Source organism: Brachyistius frenatus, unplaced genomic scaffold, assembly GCF_029030835.1.
Source record: "Brachyistius frenatus isolate BFR_SWC_R1_liver_20210118 unplaced genomic scaffold, ASM2903083v1 Contig_30, whole genome shotgun sequence".
NCBI lineage: Eukaryota > Metazoa > Chordata > Actinopteri > Embiotocidae > Brachyistius > Brachyistius frenatus.
The window spans coordinates 2,539,223-2,557,061 of NW_027210629.1; the positions used below are offsets into that span (position 1 = coordinate 2,539,223).

The 17,839-nt window shown below is 41.4% G+C and overlaps 1 protein-coding gene across 8 annotated transcripts in view; it reads right to left on the bottom strand.

Moving 5' to 3' along the window:
• The window catches only part of pde4d (phosphodiesterase 4D, cAMP-specific), a 138,133-nt gene that overhangs the window by 32,681 nt on the left and 87,613 nt on the right, over positions 1-17,839 (bottom strand). Inside the window, exons 1-2 of one of the 8 annotated variants that reach the window (XM_069699530.1) lie at positions 9,642-9,651; positions 142-412 (exon numbers count right to left, since the gene is read on the bottom strand). The exons of 5 other annotated variants lie outside the window; for them this stretch is intronic. In XM_069699530.1, the coding sequence (XP_069555631.1) occupies positions 142-206 (65 nt within the window). In that variant the 5' untranslated portion in view covers positions 207-412; positions 9,642-9,651. Of the gene's footprint in view, positions 1-141; positions 780-9,641; positions 9,652-17,839 lie in introns of those variants that run through there. 2 more of the 8 variants (XM_069699529.1, XM_069699533.1) reach the window with 2 other exon arrangements.

Sequence of the window (17,839 nt, forward strand, 5' to 3'; positions counted from 1 at the left end):
ACACAGCAAACCAACTTCGACAAACAAGGAAAAGTATTTCAGAAAGCAACAAACAGGCAGATAGAGAACAATAGAGCAACACACACAAAGCAGGATTAACATGGAAATGTTGCCAGCAAGACAAAGTTATCTGCTATTTACCATATTGCCTCCGTGTTCTTCAGTGAGCTGGTAGAGCGTGACCGTGGCTTAAGAATGATACTCATGGTCTGGATTTTCCCTCCACATCCACGTGCATAATATATGTCCACACATAAAGCCACACACACACACACACAAACACAAACACACACACACTCGGGGCCACCTAGAGCCCACAGTGGCAGCTTCCTTCCCTCAGTCCGGTGGGGTAGTCAGCTCTGCGGAGCTGCTTGACACCAAACCAGAGAGCAAACCCTCTGTCCCGACACTGCTGCTCCTGGTCTTACTCCGATCGTCTGACAGTCGCTGGTTCGTTACCCCGTCTCTCCCTTTCTCACACTTATCTTTCCTCCCAGATCAGCGTGTGATCTTCCTCTTTCCTAATCCAGCCATGCACTTACTGTGTTGCTCCTTCTCGCTCTGCTTCTCTCTTTCAACCCCCTGACTGGTTGAAATAAGATCTCCTCTTAGTCCCACGTTCCTCGTGTCTCTCCCCTTACCTCTGTCTCTCTTACTCTGTCTTTTTATGACTGTGTTCTTGTCTTTGAGCTACAGGAGTCTCTCTCTTCGTCTCTCTCTCCGTTTCCCTGAGCTGCAGCTTGGGTATGTCTGGAGTGGGAGGGGTTGTTTTGATAGTAGTAATTTCTTTAAAGGGCGGGACTTGTATCCTTCAGCGATTCTAACAATCGTCTTAAGTGTCAATCACTTGGCTACCACAGTAACCTAAAACCAACAGCTAAGCACACCAATGACCTGGTGAGATGCTGCAAAGATAGTGTTGGCTGAGTTTCAGCAAGTGAGTCTAAAAATGGAGGAAATAAACTGAGAAAATAAAGAATTACTGAGAACGTAATGCTTTTTTTTGGCAGACTTACAAATACATTGACCAGGGGTTTAGACTGTGTTAGCACACGGACAGATTATTCAAACTGAATGTGTGGAAATGTGTGGGAATAAACAGACAAGGTATGAGGTGGGCAAAAGGGACTGAAATAGATGTAGAGCTTGTGAAGCGTAAATGTAATATTTATCCATAGTCTACTTCTAAGTAAAGAAACGTATTAACATACTGAACTGTAAAATGAAATCAGTATTTTTTTTTTAATGCCTAGATCATTTCAATGTTTCATTTTCTCAGAGTTAAAACTGTGGTTTCTAAAAATTTGGATTTCTAAATTGTCTATGCTGTGTATTTGCACATTTTACAATAATAAAATAATTATTTTTTACATAAAAGACAACATTAGCTGGCTATGAAATGGAATTATCAGCGCGTTAGATGACATAATCTGCTGCTAGTGATGTGGGCCAACGAGCTAACTTTAGCTCTCTACCAGGCAGGCAGGTGTGTCAGGTGTCTGTCATGTCAGGCAGTCAAGTGTGTAGCTTGGATGTTGCAAAAAAATATAGCACACAATAAACACAATACATTTAGAAATATATACGCCAATATCAACACAGTCTGTACGCGTGCACCACTTCAGCTAGATTTATTCAGTATACATGTATGGATACATTTAGGATATTTGATCAAAGTTTGTTACCGAGCAGGACACAACAATTGTGCTCTAAGAAATAAAAACCCACAAGAGTATAAACAGACGATCCCAACACGTTCAACCAGAAACCCTGAAGCGTCGCGTACACATTATTGCTGCCCTTTCATCGTGAAGGCAGTGAGAATATTTCCGTGTCATCAATAGCATAACTGGCTGCAGGCATAAGTAACGGTGGAGTGACATCAGTCGGAGGGCGCTTATCTTTTGTTTGAGAGAGGTATGGGACGGAGAGACAAAAAGCAGCAGAAAAAGGAAACGCATACAAGGATGTGCTTTTATGTCACAGAAGACAGGAGGCAGATCTGTGGAAAGGACAAGACGGATGTCAAATACTAATATCTGGTATGTGCACATGCAGATGAGCTGACACGCAGAATGCACACATGACACATTAACAGGGATATGCTCACTAGCCATTCATCCAAACACCTCCAGCTAAATAATAATGCAACAAGTTAACCCTCACGAAATACATTTATGTGCACAGTAATGCACTGAGTGAGAAATCAGCTGAGGGATCTTGGCTCCTCTTCGTATGTGTCTATCAGTTTAAAATGTCGTGGCGGACCAAGAATGAAGTCTAACGACACACACTTGTGAAGCTTTCCACTCTAACTTACATCTCCTGAACAGAACTCTTGATTTCACCACGGCGGTGCTGGTGGCTTTTACATTATTATACAGCTAAAAAAAAAGTGACAGTGTGTGAAGCACTTCCAGTGATTCACAGTGAGTTGAATAGGCCCATCTAATGCTTTCACTGTAGCATGACAGAATGATGTAGTTTATAGCTCAGTCAAAGTGGTGAAACTAATCCTATTACCACGGTCGGCACATTCCATGTGGTCAAGGAAAGAACAACAAAAGAGAGCGGTTTCCTGACAAAAACTGGGCACCCCGGCTGCTTCTCCTCTCCACTGAAACCTTATGAAACCCACATGGAAACAGAGCACATGACATGATGACGAGAGCTATGCAAATACCCTCCGACCCACATCACCTGAGTGCCTTCAGCGTTTAAGCAACACATTTAGATGACATTATTTTACTTTAAAGGCACAGATGGGTTGAAACAAACAGCATCTCTCATGATTTCAGCAGCAAAAACTTCAGAACTTAGGTCTTTAAGACTCTGGCTCTGTGAGCAAAACCAATATATAACGTATATTACATATGCAATATCTAAAAAAAAAATACAGTCAAACTGTCGGTTCTTTATTTTCCTTCTTTAGGTTTAGGTCTTGTAAAAAAGAATGTAGCCCACTTGCACTTCATGAGTATTTACTTTTAGGCTACACTACTGCCATCTCCAGGAAGCACAGATGTATGACACAAAGAGCGAACCATATCCTGCTCAAGTGGGATCAGGTTTGCAGCAAGCAAGAGTGTTACATTGCCCAAAAGTGAGAAACAAATTGTATAGTCAGTATGAAATTAGACTTTGATGAGTACATAAATAATATGTAACTCCCCCAATACCATGAAAGCGCAATACATCAGCCTTAACAGGAAATTTCAGTTTTCATATCAACAGATCATATTCTCTTTGTCTTATTAAAAAAAAAAAAATAAAAAAAAAAAATCAACGTATTGCTGAAATTGCAACATCTGGTTCACGTATTTTTTTATTTATTTTTTTTACACAAAAACAGAAGCAAAGCAAAACAGTTGCCGCTTAATTTGATGTAAACGGTATACCTGCTATCATAATAATTGCATGCTAAATGTAATATGTTCATGGTGACATTAAACCACTTGTAGCACCATGTAATAAGCACCATTTACTGCCACCTAGTGTTAAAATTAATGTAATTTTTGTCATAAAACCAGTTAAATGGATTAAGTAACTACAATAATTGACAAAATTATTGATTTCTTTTTCCTTTTTTTTTTCTATTTTAAAGGACCTCGTCCATAAACCAGATTCAGTGTGTCGTGCCGGACACTGACTGACACACACACACACACACACACACACACACACACACACACACACACACACACACACACACACACACACACACACACACACACACACACACACACACAGTGAATGATATAAATAGCACTTAACAAAGGAGCAGGGAGTGAAGCACAGATGGCTGGTCCACAGTATTGACAGGGATCCATCCATATCTATATGTCTACAAACGCCACCAGCCATTACTGTTCCTTCATATTTAAATATCACAGAGGCACACACACACATACAACTGAAATTAGTGTTTACGCACACACACTCACACACAAAAGCCTGACAATTGGGAAGAGATGTACATCAGATGATAGCACACTGGGGTCGTGGACTTCATGTTAGTCAGAGAAATGCAGCAGGAAAATGGGCCTAACAAGGTCTTAACATTTCTGTGAGCTTTAATGGACACAGAGTGCTCTGATGATTAGCTTACGCTCTGCTCTGTTAATGAACGGACCTGTCCTCCTCAAGACCTTGATGCTTTAGACGATGACTGGATGGAACCTGCGTATTTATCATTTACTTTGCTTTTAACTGTGTTTTGTAAAAGCAGAGAAGCTTTTTTTTTTTTTTTTTTTATCATGGAACACAAAGCAACACAAACATGCACACAGTCACACACACTTCAGGCCCACACTATAGGTTTAGCAGAGCAAATAGCAGAACTACAGCTTCTAGGGGGCTCTAACAACACGACCAGCCACCAAGCAACGACCGTTTACACAACACTCGGCTCCAGTTCTGTGTTGTCCAGATGGAACAATTCATTAGCTAATGATCTGATAAGAGAGAATACAAACACTACATTCATACAAGTCATGTAACACATAAATCCAAACACATCAGATAACATAGTCAAAGCACACACACACACAAAGCAATAAGAAAGAGCACTTTTAAGCAAGACAACCATCCAGTTTCACCAAGTTTTCCTCTTGAACCGTCTTGCTAATCCTTATTTACCAATTTACTTACCACACGCAAGCGACAGTTGGATGTTAACTACACTGAAGGAGGAAAACAAGTTGAGGCTGACACCGATTATAACTTTAAGAATATTGATGATTTAAAGTAGTTCTGCACATGAAAAGTAACTTTCAGGAGACAACAAGAAAATCTTTTTTGTTTAAGGTCCCCTCCCAGGACACACCCTCCCACAAATAGTTTCAGTTTCAGAGATGAGCCATACCCTCTCCTGCCCCTAGGTTTGATGTCGATGGGCTTGTTCGTAGCGTAGGGCGAGCCATTGGAGCAGGCGTGGCGGTAACGAGCTATCCTCTCCAAAGATAGATAATCTGAGTTGACAGGCAAACTCATTTTGATGAGGCTCTTTTCCAGTGCCAGTTGTGGCACGACAGATATAGACGGAGAAAGACTGTGAACAGACAGAGTGACAAGCCTGATAAAGCTGTCTCAATAGGAAGGAGGGAGGAGTGAGTGAGGAGAGGTGGGCACGAGAGGAGAGGAGAGGAGAGGAGAGGAGAGGAGAGGAGAGGAGAGGAGAGGAGAGGAGAGGAGAGGAGAGGAGAGGATGTGACTCTCCGGTTGAACAGAGAAAAAGATTGAGAAATAATGACAGTAAGAAAGAGAGATGCATGAAAGGGAGGAGCAAAGTGCAGCGGGAGAGCAAACTAATTTAGCTTTTCGCTCAGATAACCACTGGGAGTCTGTGTTGACAGCCATATGAACCACACGTTTTTAGTGGTGTAGCAGACTTGCTGCAAAGTTACTTAATCATGTCATATGTGCAATAAAAAATCTGCTTTATTTCAAGCAATCGATGGACAAGAGTGGGGTAATGAACAGCGTAACGTGGTATGAGTAAAAGTTCAGATTAAAATTCAAAATCATGACAATTTTAACAGAAAAGTTAACACTGCAAGCCCTGCTGGAGAGTATCTTCCATACTGATTCCCTCTGCACACTACCAGAAGGTAAAGTTGTGCATGAAACCCAAATCGGTCATCGTACACTGGCCAGCACAAACTGATTTATTTAAGTTTAATACATCTTGTTGGACCTATTCTTCACCTGAAAAGTGCCGGGGAAGTTGCAGTGCAGCGAGTGTTTATCAACAAGAGGTATGAGTATGTGGCAGTATTTCACTGTGAACACAAAAGACTGATATAAAACATGCTACCAAATGACCAGTTCCACACGAGTCTTGTTAACCTCTCTCTATCGTTTCTTTTTTTCAAAATTGTATGGGGCCGCTTTTCATGAGCTGTCACGCAAATGTTGAGCGAGTTTACTGGATGGATAAAGGACAAGGAGCTCTCTCTATTTCTTCTTCTTTTTTTATTGCTTATGTAAAAATGACATAAACTATGCATTTGCACAGACTACTTAAGAATTGGCGGAACTGCTAAAACCAAGAACAAGAGAATTAAGTCACCTCATGCTGGCTTTAATTTGACCCAGAAGTCTAATATTATTTAATGAAAATGAATGAAACTAACCTCCCCAAGGTGGACATCATTGGTATAAAACTGGAAGCCCCCAGGCCACACTGCAATCCCAACCCTGGTAGTAGCTATATTTCACCACTCGGGGGCAGCAGAGTTTGACAAACAACATGCCATCAAGTAAATAGCAGTAACTTCAGTTTGAGCCAGCACATTTGAATATATTACTATTTTATTTTTGTTTTATATAAAGCACTGTGTGGAAAATAAGGTGTAGTGATAGTAAGAGTTGTAGATGCAAATGAATCAACTGAGCATGGAAATGGGTCTAAAGAGTTCACTGTCATTTAATACCATGTTGTAGCATTTTCAGATACTTCACCACTGTAAAAATAAAGAGCTGTAAAACACTGCAACTGACGACCACCGGAGTGTTCTGTTCCTATCCGCCAGCAGGGGGCAGTGTGCTATGCAGGGAAAAATGCAGGTAAAGCTGGGTAACAGCACAACTAACAGAGGCACAACCACACAAAGCGGTAAATCTCTGCGGAGTTACAGCTTCTGCTCGGCTCTGACAGATGCAGCAAGCATGTGACAACAGCTCCTGGGTGGACAGGGAGGCTGTCAAAGTCACAGACGCAATGGCAGTCACAACAGGCTTCTCCATTCGCACCGAACATTACCACATGAGCACACCTACACACAAGCCCACAAGTGCTGTCTGAAAGCAAGTACTGTAAATGCACACACCGCAACATGTACAAGCAGATAAAGTACACACAGATCATTACACCAACGGCCACACAGTGTCAGTGCCAGCGATGTGCTGTGACAGAGCGCCAGGTGACGGTGGGACTGTCGTCACTCAGTGTCCCTGCAGGCTGAAAGCCATCAAACCAGAACCACTGTATCTGAACGCTGAAGCATGTACGTACAAGCTGCATCCCTTAGTATGTCTTCTAATTTTTTAATGATGTGCTGCAAATCTTTTTTTTTTTTGCGTTTACGCTTCAACTAAACCAGAGAAAGAAAAGAAAACATGAAAATTCAAATTTTTTTGAGTTACATCTTAATACAACAATGATTTATTTTCATGGTTGCATAAAAATAAAGTATGCAAGAAAAACATACTAATTTTTCACACACTTGAAATGCATTTTGACAGTGATGAGAAAGAAGGTAACAGAAAAGACACTAAAAAAAGGAAATAGGTTGGAAATACAGAAAAATAGCTGAATAGAGTAATCAATGTCAGGGATGAGTGGTGTGGTCAGCGAGTTCCTGAGCGATTTCAGGACAATCTAGCCTCACAGTCTGGCTGGGACTGAGGCAGAGGGAGGAGTGTTACGTAATTCGCAGTAAGACATGACGTTAAGCCAATAAAACGAGACTGGTGAAAGAGGAAGGCGAGTTCGATTGAAGTCTGTCACAGGAACAGATCATTTGAATTGAGATAAGCCAATTGAATACCTTGGTTTTGCGTGAACTTATACATTTGTTCATATCTTCTTATAATAAAAGAAATCTTTTTTTCAAATGTAAGATGCTGTCTGAGGTAGGGATGATAATATTCAATTCACTGGACTGAGTAGTGGGATGAGACCAATCAACATTAAACACAGTTATTTATCAATGTCATCATGAAATTCATTCTCATCAGTTAGATTCATTCACTCTTGGTGAGGCGCCGTCTCAGTTTTTAGGACCGCTGCATAAAAACGATTCCTTTGGCATCCACACAGTAAAGAACTAAGATTTTTATCAATAAAAAGTATCTCCCTCCAGGAGGAACATTTTTTATCGCTGCAAGAAAACAAGAAGCTTTGTAAGAACCACAGCAATGCAAATAAAGTCTACAATTAGGCCAAATTTGGGAGTATTTGATCAAAGGTCATGTAAGGACAAGTGTATATCTGACCAGACATTCAATGACGGCTTTCAGAACATCGTATTTAATGCAACTACGATTTTCTTTTCGTAGTAGCAAAAAGAAATGAAGTTCAATACCTAGCCTTATTAATCAGTAGCTCTCGAAGCAGTATTATCTTTTGGGCTTTGAGCCTGCAGCATATCGGAGACTGAGCTCTCCCTGTTTCTTTGACACATGTTTCTTCAGTGGCGACATGATTTAGGGACAGCAGTTAACCATACAAAAGTAGGTAAAAGCAGTCACTGTTTTTACATTGTTTCCGCCCTAACACAAATATTAAGACTGTGAGGAATTAGGAGACAGAAATGGCATTGGGCTTATTCAGTTGCCACTCTGCTGCAAAGCTTTGCCCACAGACAAGCATAGAGAGTGACAGGGAGGTAGGGGATTTGCTCTCTACCCATCTGTCATGTTCTTGCATCTGACATGTCCATCAAGGAAACACCTCCTCGTGAGCTAACTGAATGCTATGAGAAAGCAAAGGGTGACAGTGTGATGCAGCATGATGAAAATAATTTGTCACAACTGGGACTTAAAGCTACTGTTGCAGCTTAGGACCATGGCAACTGCACCCCCCTCCCCCCCTCCCACTGCTGCTGCAAGAATATGATTACAATGATTGGGTATTTGTTTTCAAGTATGTAAATCAGCACAGGTAATGTGATTAAGAGACGACAATGGAATGGTAATTGCGATTCATGCGACACTATTTTTGCATAAATGGGAACAGCTCTCAGCCAGTCATGCTGCCTTGAAAACAGCTGTTGTTATGTGTGTCAAGGAGCAATTCCTTCGCCTCAGCTAGAGTAGCGCCTCCTGCCTGCCTTCACAGTCCCCTGCTGGATTCATGTTTATAATGTGGTTTCCATGGTGACCTGGCAGAATTCAAAAGGGACAGGTAGGTCCTCGCAACCAATCAGCCCTCAGTTGCTAAGGACGTGATGGCAGATTGTGTAACGAGAAAATGAGAATGGCAGGGTCAGAGACGGAAACAGGGAGTGAAGTGATACAATCAGAGGGTTAGGAATTTACATGTTAACATACCCTGATCAAAATGATCAACACAGGTACTTCAGTGCAGGATGCGACTGTGATTCATGCAGAGAGATTAGCTATTAACAGCAGCCACTTAATATTTCACCGCCGCCATGGATGACTTACCTGTGCTCTATTTATACATCCAGCTGACTCACTCACTGGCTGGAGAGAGGATTTAAGTTGGCTGAACTATTGTTTGCTTCACAGACTCACTGAAGCACAAAGGAGAACAGAAAAACACCAACATCACAATATAAAAAAATAAAAAAATAAAAAAAAATAAAAAAAATCCGGAGAAGCGTGACTATTGAATACAAGACCAACAGAAGCTCTTACTGTTACGGCACATGTTTGTGAGTGTGTCCATTTTGCTGCATAATCTGTCAACCGAGTGTGTGAGTGATGAGCGAGAGAGAGTGTGTCAACAACAAAACCTGAAGTGCTGCATTGTCACAATTAGGAAGCATCTCAGAACAGCTTGTACTCTACAACCAATCTTCCTAAACACAAACGTAGATTCCATGCAGACTCACAAGGATTTGTGTCTCAGGATTAAAAAACATGTCTGAGACAGGCAAATTCAAACATAATACATCCACACTGAAACGAAACACAGCTTTGCTTCCAGGCATGTAGCTGTTGTTAATGTGTAAGCGTCAAAGTGTCAAAAAACACTCAGTGCTGGCACACATACATAGCCACCAGACCACTGGCTCAAACACCAACAAAAGCAACTGTTTACAATCCAGGCTGATGCTATTTGGTGGGTTTTATAATCTGGAAAAAAACATTTTAAGTAGCCTGTGCCTCGACAAGCCAAACACAAACAGCTTTATCCATTAATCTCAAAAGTGGTTTTGTAAATGAAGTTTGCTGTGCACCGTAAGGCAATGAACAGCAGAGCCAAACACTGACAAGAAATGTGTTTTTAGTATTCCCTTCATGAGCTTGTGTGTACTTTGGGCAGTATGCTGACACTACAGAATATCATAATATTGGTCTTAAACTGCCTTTCATTGTCATGGCTGCTCACAAGCTCTTTGAAGGTCTGCTGTTAAAAATCACAGTAAACTCTCAGTTATGGACATCACAGACACTATTTGCCTGGCAAGCTTAGACAGTTTTTTGATGGACACATGAAAGGGGACATTAGTTATTAGATGATAACGGGATTCAGACAGCCATAGACTGAACAATTTGCTCATACACATCACACATGGGCACGCAGTTCTTGCTGTAGTGCACCTCAAGCACATGGTGAAGCTAATAGGTTTAACTTGGCAGCGGCCCCAGTGATGTCAGAGTAATCCCTCATTAAAACCCTGATGACATCACTGCACTGTTGAGAGTGTGTGAGAGCTGAAGCCACATATTTATGTGCGTAAGGGATACCCTGTACAGCGAGGATGCCCCTGCCGGACTCCAGGTAATCCAGGTTAAGATGTTCCTCAAAACACACTCAGGGAACATTAGCGTCAGAGTGGCCATCTTGATTACACTCCAGACCCATATGCAGTTTTTGAGCACGCCTCTGCAATCACAGAAACAACTTCAACCTCCAGACAGGGATGTAAGAAGAAAGGGTTGAGAGGAACTTGTTAACCTAACGTGAACTGCAGTCAAGTAATGCCACTTCAAAAAAAACTTGCAATGTGGTTACCTAATCACAGTGTTATGTGTGTTGTTTTCAAATTTTAATTCAAAGACGAATGCAAATGCCACTCGGATCAATCTCAGTACAGTTAAGACATATAAAGTTGACTTATTCCTGCACTTGTTTTTGTTGTCACACTTCTGGTATTTCACTGCAAAACAGTATCTAGATATTGCTGATAGGTGAGTCACAAATGTACAAATAAGACAAATAAAAAGTGTAGCAGTGATGTGCAGATGAGCTTTGCAGAGCAACTTTTCCAAGCTCAGTGAAGAGGAAGATAATAAAGAGGGCCATTAAAGACATGATCGAAAAGGAAACAACTTCCAGGGTCTCCCGCCAACCAAGAGGAGAGAAACTAGGTAGCATGGCAAATGACGAAAATGACAAGACAGAGCTGCTGCAGCTGAAAATCAGAACAAAGACAGCACATGGGGGACCCGTTGCAGGTGGTCAGTAAAACAAGATACATTTCGGAGCAGAGGGAACAGATAGCTGATTTTTGTATTCTTCCTCCTTGGATCTAACCTTTTGCATTTAATGGACAAACCAAACTCGCTCCAGTTTCAAGCCAAGTAACTTAGTGGAGTTTCCAAACCTGCGATTTGTCCTGTCAGGTGTTAAATTACATGTTTGTAGTGAGGCTAATATTAATGCACGAGGCCCCCTTAACTCATCATGTTTATATTGTCAAGATGAATAAATATGAGGCACATTTTTCGCCTTCGTTAGTGCAACACAGATCAACCTACCTACTCCCCTCATCTCAGCCCAATAAAAGCCCCTTTGGGAGGACTTGAAACAGGACCTTTGAGCTGGTGAAAAGAGCTAAATCCCTAAGAAACAGTCAACAAAAAGAGGTTCTGTAATGGATTGTGTGTCAAATGAAGAGGAAGATAAGTGCAGGTATTCATTGTCATCACAAATTCACTGTCTTCGCTCGTGTTCATTCCTGTCCTGCTGAGAGAGTGTTATTCTACACCCCGCAATGTGCAAGTCTGTCTTACCGGATGGATGAGAAGTGAAGCAGTTTCAGGTTGTGCAAGTGGGAGTTCCCTCTAAGGAAGCACTGAACAAATGCATTCATAATTTGCCAGTGCTTGCAAAAATACAGAGGAAGGTGAAATGTGTAGACTAAACATTGGTTATAAAAAGAGATTGGATGTGTAGATTTTGGAAAGGAAGTCTGACACAATGCACCAATAACACTAAACAAAAGACAAAAGCAGATACAATCACAAGAAAACTCCAATTGCCCAATTTATACTATGTGTGGACTTGAACTCTCCAGTTTAACTTTGTAATACAGCATTGTCTCTGCCAAAGTGTGACATTATTAAATACAACTCGACAAGTTATTCACCTTGCTTTACCGTCACAGGTTTCCTCGCAAGCATTAGATGGAATTATAATACTGCATAAGTATGTCATATTTATAAATCCCGCCAGACGCGTGTGCATGCTTGAGGGGACTCCCTCTCCCAGCCTAAAACCCTCCTAATCTGTTTCTATGCCTTCTCATAAACGTTGTCGTCATCATGGAAATCTTGATCACCATCATCGTCACGAGCAATTCCCCCCTGAGATGAACATCGTCATCACCATGTTTTTCTGTTAATACGAAGTAATTCCCATCACGCTTGTGATGTTCCATGTCTTATGTCTGGAACGCAGACCACAAGGGAGGTGGCTGAACTAAAAACAGCTGACTGAGTGAGATCAGCGGCAAATGAGGGTCATTCTCTAGGGTATGTTAACACACGTTTGAATAGCTCAATCTAAAAAGGGGTCACCGGTTAAGTTAAAGCCTCTCACAAAAGCAGCAGCCAAGAAATAAAAGGTGGAAGATGCCCCGCGTGTGCCCGCGCCCGCACACACACACACACACACACACACACACACACACACACACACACACACACACACACACACACACACACACACACACACACACACACACACACACACACACACACACACACACCTCCAGACAGAGAGTTGGCATAAACTCTCCAGTCTTATCTTAAAGATAACCCCTGGGATAGGTTTCCACACTGTTTTCCTTGAAACACTATTCTCCACATCTTCTTGTTTCATTGCAACTATTTGTTCTTTACGCTACGGTGGGAGTACATAACACACTGCTCTCAGAGAGCAGCTTTGTTCGTGCAGGAAAGGGCCTGGGCAAGATAACATCTGCTGGCAAAAATTCTGGTTTTGTTTGGGTCAAATGCTGACGTACACGGCTGCAATCTAATCATATTTCCTAATTTCTTTGTATTCTGCCCTTAGCCCTTTTGAATCAGCACTGACATTTGAATGTCAGGATCTCTGTTTGTATCAACAATTAAAGACACTACACAGCATACTGTAGAGGAAAGGACATGGACAGAGTATTGTGGTGGACTTTAGGGATGCAACAAATATCTACTTGTATTTATGTGAGTATATAATGTCAAAAGTAAAAAATGCCCATCATAGTTTAAGTGAGCTTTCATATTGACAACTTCATATTGCGTGTTTTGTCCAATCAGTAGTCCAAAACCAAAGAAACACAAATCACAAAATACAAGAGAAATATTAACAATTTCTTAAATTTATAAAGCTAAAACCACTCACTCATAAGAAAAATCACAATACACTCTGATGTTTTAACAAACCAGTCTTTCATTCCACTCCGTAGTTTACTGTACAGGATCAAGCAAATATTAGATATAAAGTAACCCTATTTTTATTTTATTTTATTGTATTTTACATTTACAAACATCAGCCATTCCCCTCTACCATTGCTCGGGTACCTCCAGCTCTTGGAGCTTGTAACATTTGTGTTTTTGATTTATGAGGAGCTCACAAAAGCACCTGCAGCTTATCCTCTGCCTCCAATATGTCTGGCTGCCACGCTGTATTCTCATTGATCTGTCCATCTTTCTGCTTCGGTCCCGGTGATGAACACAAAATTGAATACCCCTTTCTAGCAGCTGATGTGCGGACAGCAGCGAAAGACAGCACAGGCTGAAATGAACAAAATTGAAATGAAATGGATATTTAAAATGGATATGATGTCAAAGCTGCCTCAAGGCAGGAACTCTGGCCTTTCTATTCATTTCATAATGTATACCAATAAACAATTTATGTAACCCTGGTGTTATGTAGACATATTTGCTGTAAAGACTGGATTGTTTCTCTGTTCTATTGATCTGTATTTATAATTCATTATAATTACCGAAGACTAAGTAGAAGAAACAGTTGGGAGTTGTTGTAAAGCGTGCCCGTGTTGTAGTTCATAGCTCAAAAGAGCAAGATGGACAGAAATGCGATGTATTATTGTATTATTTTAGCAGTCCATCATCAGCTATATAAACAGACAAATAAGCACAAAGGTTGACTAATTGTATTCGTCTGGATAACAAGAAAACATATATGTTAAAATTTAATACTGCTAATACTGCTAAACTGTGCAAGCTTACTGTTGTCTGCCAAAGTGAAAGTGTGCTTTTGGCTTTGCGCTGCTCTCGAGAGTAATGACAAGCCTTCATCCAGATATTCTTCATCCTGCACTGCATGTCATTTGGTATGTTTCATGTAACACATGAAGTGTTACTGTGTAACACATAGGAGAGGGTGAGAGAGTGAGAGAGTAAGAGGGTGAGAGAGTAAGAGGGGAAGAGGGGGATCAACCGAAAATAAGTGGCAGAATAACACAATGAGAAATCCAAGAGCAGCAAAGTGTGAAAGATAAATTGGATGATGGAGCAAGTGGAAGGCTGGGAGAGAGAAGAACCTTAAAGACTGCCAGTACTGACTGACTCACTGTGTGTGCTCAGACAAACACACACTAACAGCAAGATGTCCTGGAAAAAAAAAATAGGTGTGAAAAAAATGAACTAATCATTTAGCAATTCAAGAGAGAGGCTAAATGAAATTCCTCTGGCAGAGAGAATGTGAAACAGTGGCGCATTGGTCTCAACAGCAGAGTGTGCTGCCCCGTGTGCAAATTAAAGTGAGGAACTCAAACATATCAGGAAGAACATGTCTGTCGCGCTTCATGCCACTTCACAATCAATTGAGCACTGCACTGCTTTGCGGAACAGTTGGGTAACAATAGCTTCCAGGTAATTCTTACTATCCTGGTGCTTCCTTACATAATGCAGACCTGACTCTGATGTTAGCTGAATCTAAAACTAAAGATACAGTAATAACCCTACTCTTTTAAAGAAGACGTATCCCATAATCTGCTTTTCTATTGCACGAAATTCATTTATTTGTCCTAGACATTGTGGGCTGACTGACTATATGCAGCTGTTTGATTCAGTGTATGGCTGAAAATGGGGCACACAAGGTAAAACAGATCAATCTGTATACATTTGTATGTATTTGTATTGACCCGGTCCAAAAATATCTAAATTTTCATTACCTGACAGCTGGTATATTACAGCTTTGCTTTTTGTTACAAGGAAGTGTGTATATTTTTAAGTAATTTAAAAAAAATATATATATTAAGATGCACTGATTTGCACTGTAATGTGAAAAATAACCTGTGTATTGTGTACAAGCCCAGAGTGGTTATTAATCAGAATGTCCACACTTACAAAGCAGCCAGGTTTCTGTGAAAGAATGTAGTGTGAGAACAAGTGTGAAGAAGAACGGAATGTTAGACTGTGTGGCTTTTTCAGGGGGAGTGAACGGGGAGCACCTTTAATAAGACTGAGTACATCAGCATAGCCCTGCACAGTAGACTGGCAAAGATTGATGCAGCAGGTGAGCAGGGACACACACACACACACACACACACACACACACACACACACACACACACACACACACACACACACACACACACACACACACACACACACACACACACACACACACACACACACACACACACACACACACACACACACACAAAAGCACAGTTCTGGTGGTTCCCTGGGACAACAGTGACTGATGACTTTGTCTCCTGAAAACTGACAGCTGGTCTCTGCTGTCTCCAAAAAGCCCATTTTAAAATCTCCGCCTCAGTCCCAACAAAGTAATTGAAAGCAATCTAAAGTTAGGCTGAGATTGACCCAACAGCACAAGAATCAATGAAAATGTGCAATGGGAGAAAGCCTCAAAGAAATGAGATAACCATTCCTTGTGTCTTGTTATCTTAGTGACAAAATGTGGTGTGTCTGAGGAAGCCACCCATGGGGCCACCAAGAGCCAGGAAGAGAGGATGAGAAGGGGGGCTCAGAGAATTAAACTTCATGTCCTTCAACACCTTCAGCTGGGTACAAATACACAAAAATGTCATATGTAAACCATCAATTATCCACCTACACTATACACCCTGCAACATTTAGTCAAGAGGGAGAGGGAAAAAAAAGCGATGCAGCAATGCATTTCCAATCTTTGTTCTAAATATAGCCATGTCTATTCTCTCTCTGGTCTCTGAGGCACTGGATTCACATAATTGGATTACTACACACACTTTTCATTTCCTTTCTGGTTAGTGTTTAATGAAGTTTAGACAATCATACATCTCAGTTTATACATTGTGGGGCTCGAGGCAATACCCTGCGTATCCAAAAATGTAGCGTTAAATACAGTTACTGCGTTGCTACTGAGAGTCTCTATACATTAAAGTTATGCCAAGCAGCATTGAAATCAATACAGATGCTAAGTGTAAAAATAACCCTACAATAATGCTGCGAACATGCTAATGGAGAGAGAGAGCGCATAATCATCTTTCGTGGCCTCTGTGATGAGAAATACAGTGGGTACGGAAAGTATTCAGACCCCTTTAAATTTTTCACTCTGTTTCATTGCAGCCATTTGCTAAAATCAAAAAAGTTCATTTTATTTCTCATTAATGTACACTCAGCACCCCATCTTGACAGAAAAAAACAGAAATGTAGAAATTTGTGCAAATTTATTAAAAAAGAAAAACTGAAATAGCACATGGTCATAAGTATTCAGACCCTTTGCTGTGACACTCATATTTAACTCACATGCTGTCCATTTCTTCTGATCCTCCTTGAGATGGTTCTACTCCTTCATTGGAGTCCAGCTGTGTTTAATTAAACTGATTGGACTTGATTAGGAAAGGCACACACCTGTCTATACAAGACCTTACAGCTCACAGTGCATGTCAGAGCAAATGAGAATCATGAGGTCGAAGGAACTGTCCAAGGAGCTCAGAGACAGAATTGTGGCAAGGCACAGATCTGGCCAAGGTTACAAAATAATTTCTGCAGCACTCAAGGTTCCTAAGAGCACAGTGGCCTCCGTAATCCTTAAATGGAAGAAGTTTGGGACGACCAGAACTCTTCCTAGACCTGGCCGTCCAGCCAAACTGAGCAATCGTGGGAGAAGAGCCTTGGTGAGAGAGGTAAAGAAGAACCCAAAGATCACTGTGGCTGAGCTCCAGAGATGCAGTAGGGAGATGGGAGAAAGTTCCACAAAGTCAACTATCACTGCAGCCCTCCACCAGTCGGGGCTTTATGGCAGAGTGGCCCGACGGAAGCCTCTCCTCAGTGCAAGACATATGAAAGCCCGCATAGAGTTTGCCAAAAAACACATGAAGGACTCCCAGACTATGAGAAATAAGATTCTCTGGTCTGATGAGACCAAGATTGAACTTTTTGGCGTTAATTCTAAGCGGTATGTGTGGAGAAAACCAGGCACTGCTCATCACCTGCCCAATACAATCCCAACAGTGAAACATGGTGGTGGCAGCATCATGCTATGGGGGTGTTTTTCAGCTGCAGGGACAGGACGACTGGTTGCAATTGAAGGAAAGATGAATGCGGCCAAGCACAGAGATATCCTGGAAGAAAACCTCTTCCAGAGTGCTCTGGACCTCAGACTGGGCCGAAGGTTCACCTTCCAACAAGACAATGACCCTAAGCACACAGCTAAAATAACAAAGGAGTGGCTTCAGAACAACTCTGTGACCATTCTTGACTGGCCTAGCCAGAGCCCTGACCTAAACCCAATTGAGCATCTCTGGAGAGACCTGAAAATGGCTGTCCACCAACGTTCACCATCCAACCTGACGGAACTGGAGAGGATCTGCAAGGAAGAATGGCAGAGGATCCCCAAATCCAGGTGTGAAAAGCTTGTTGCATCATTCCCAAGAAGACTCATGGCTGT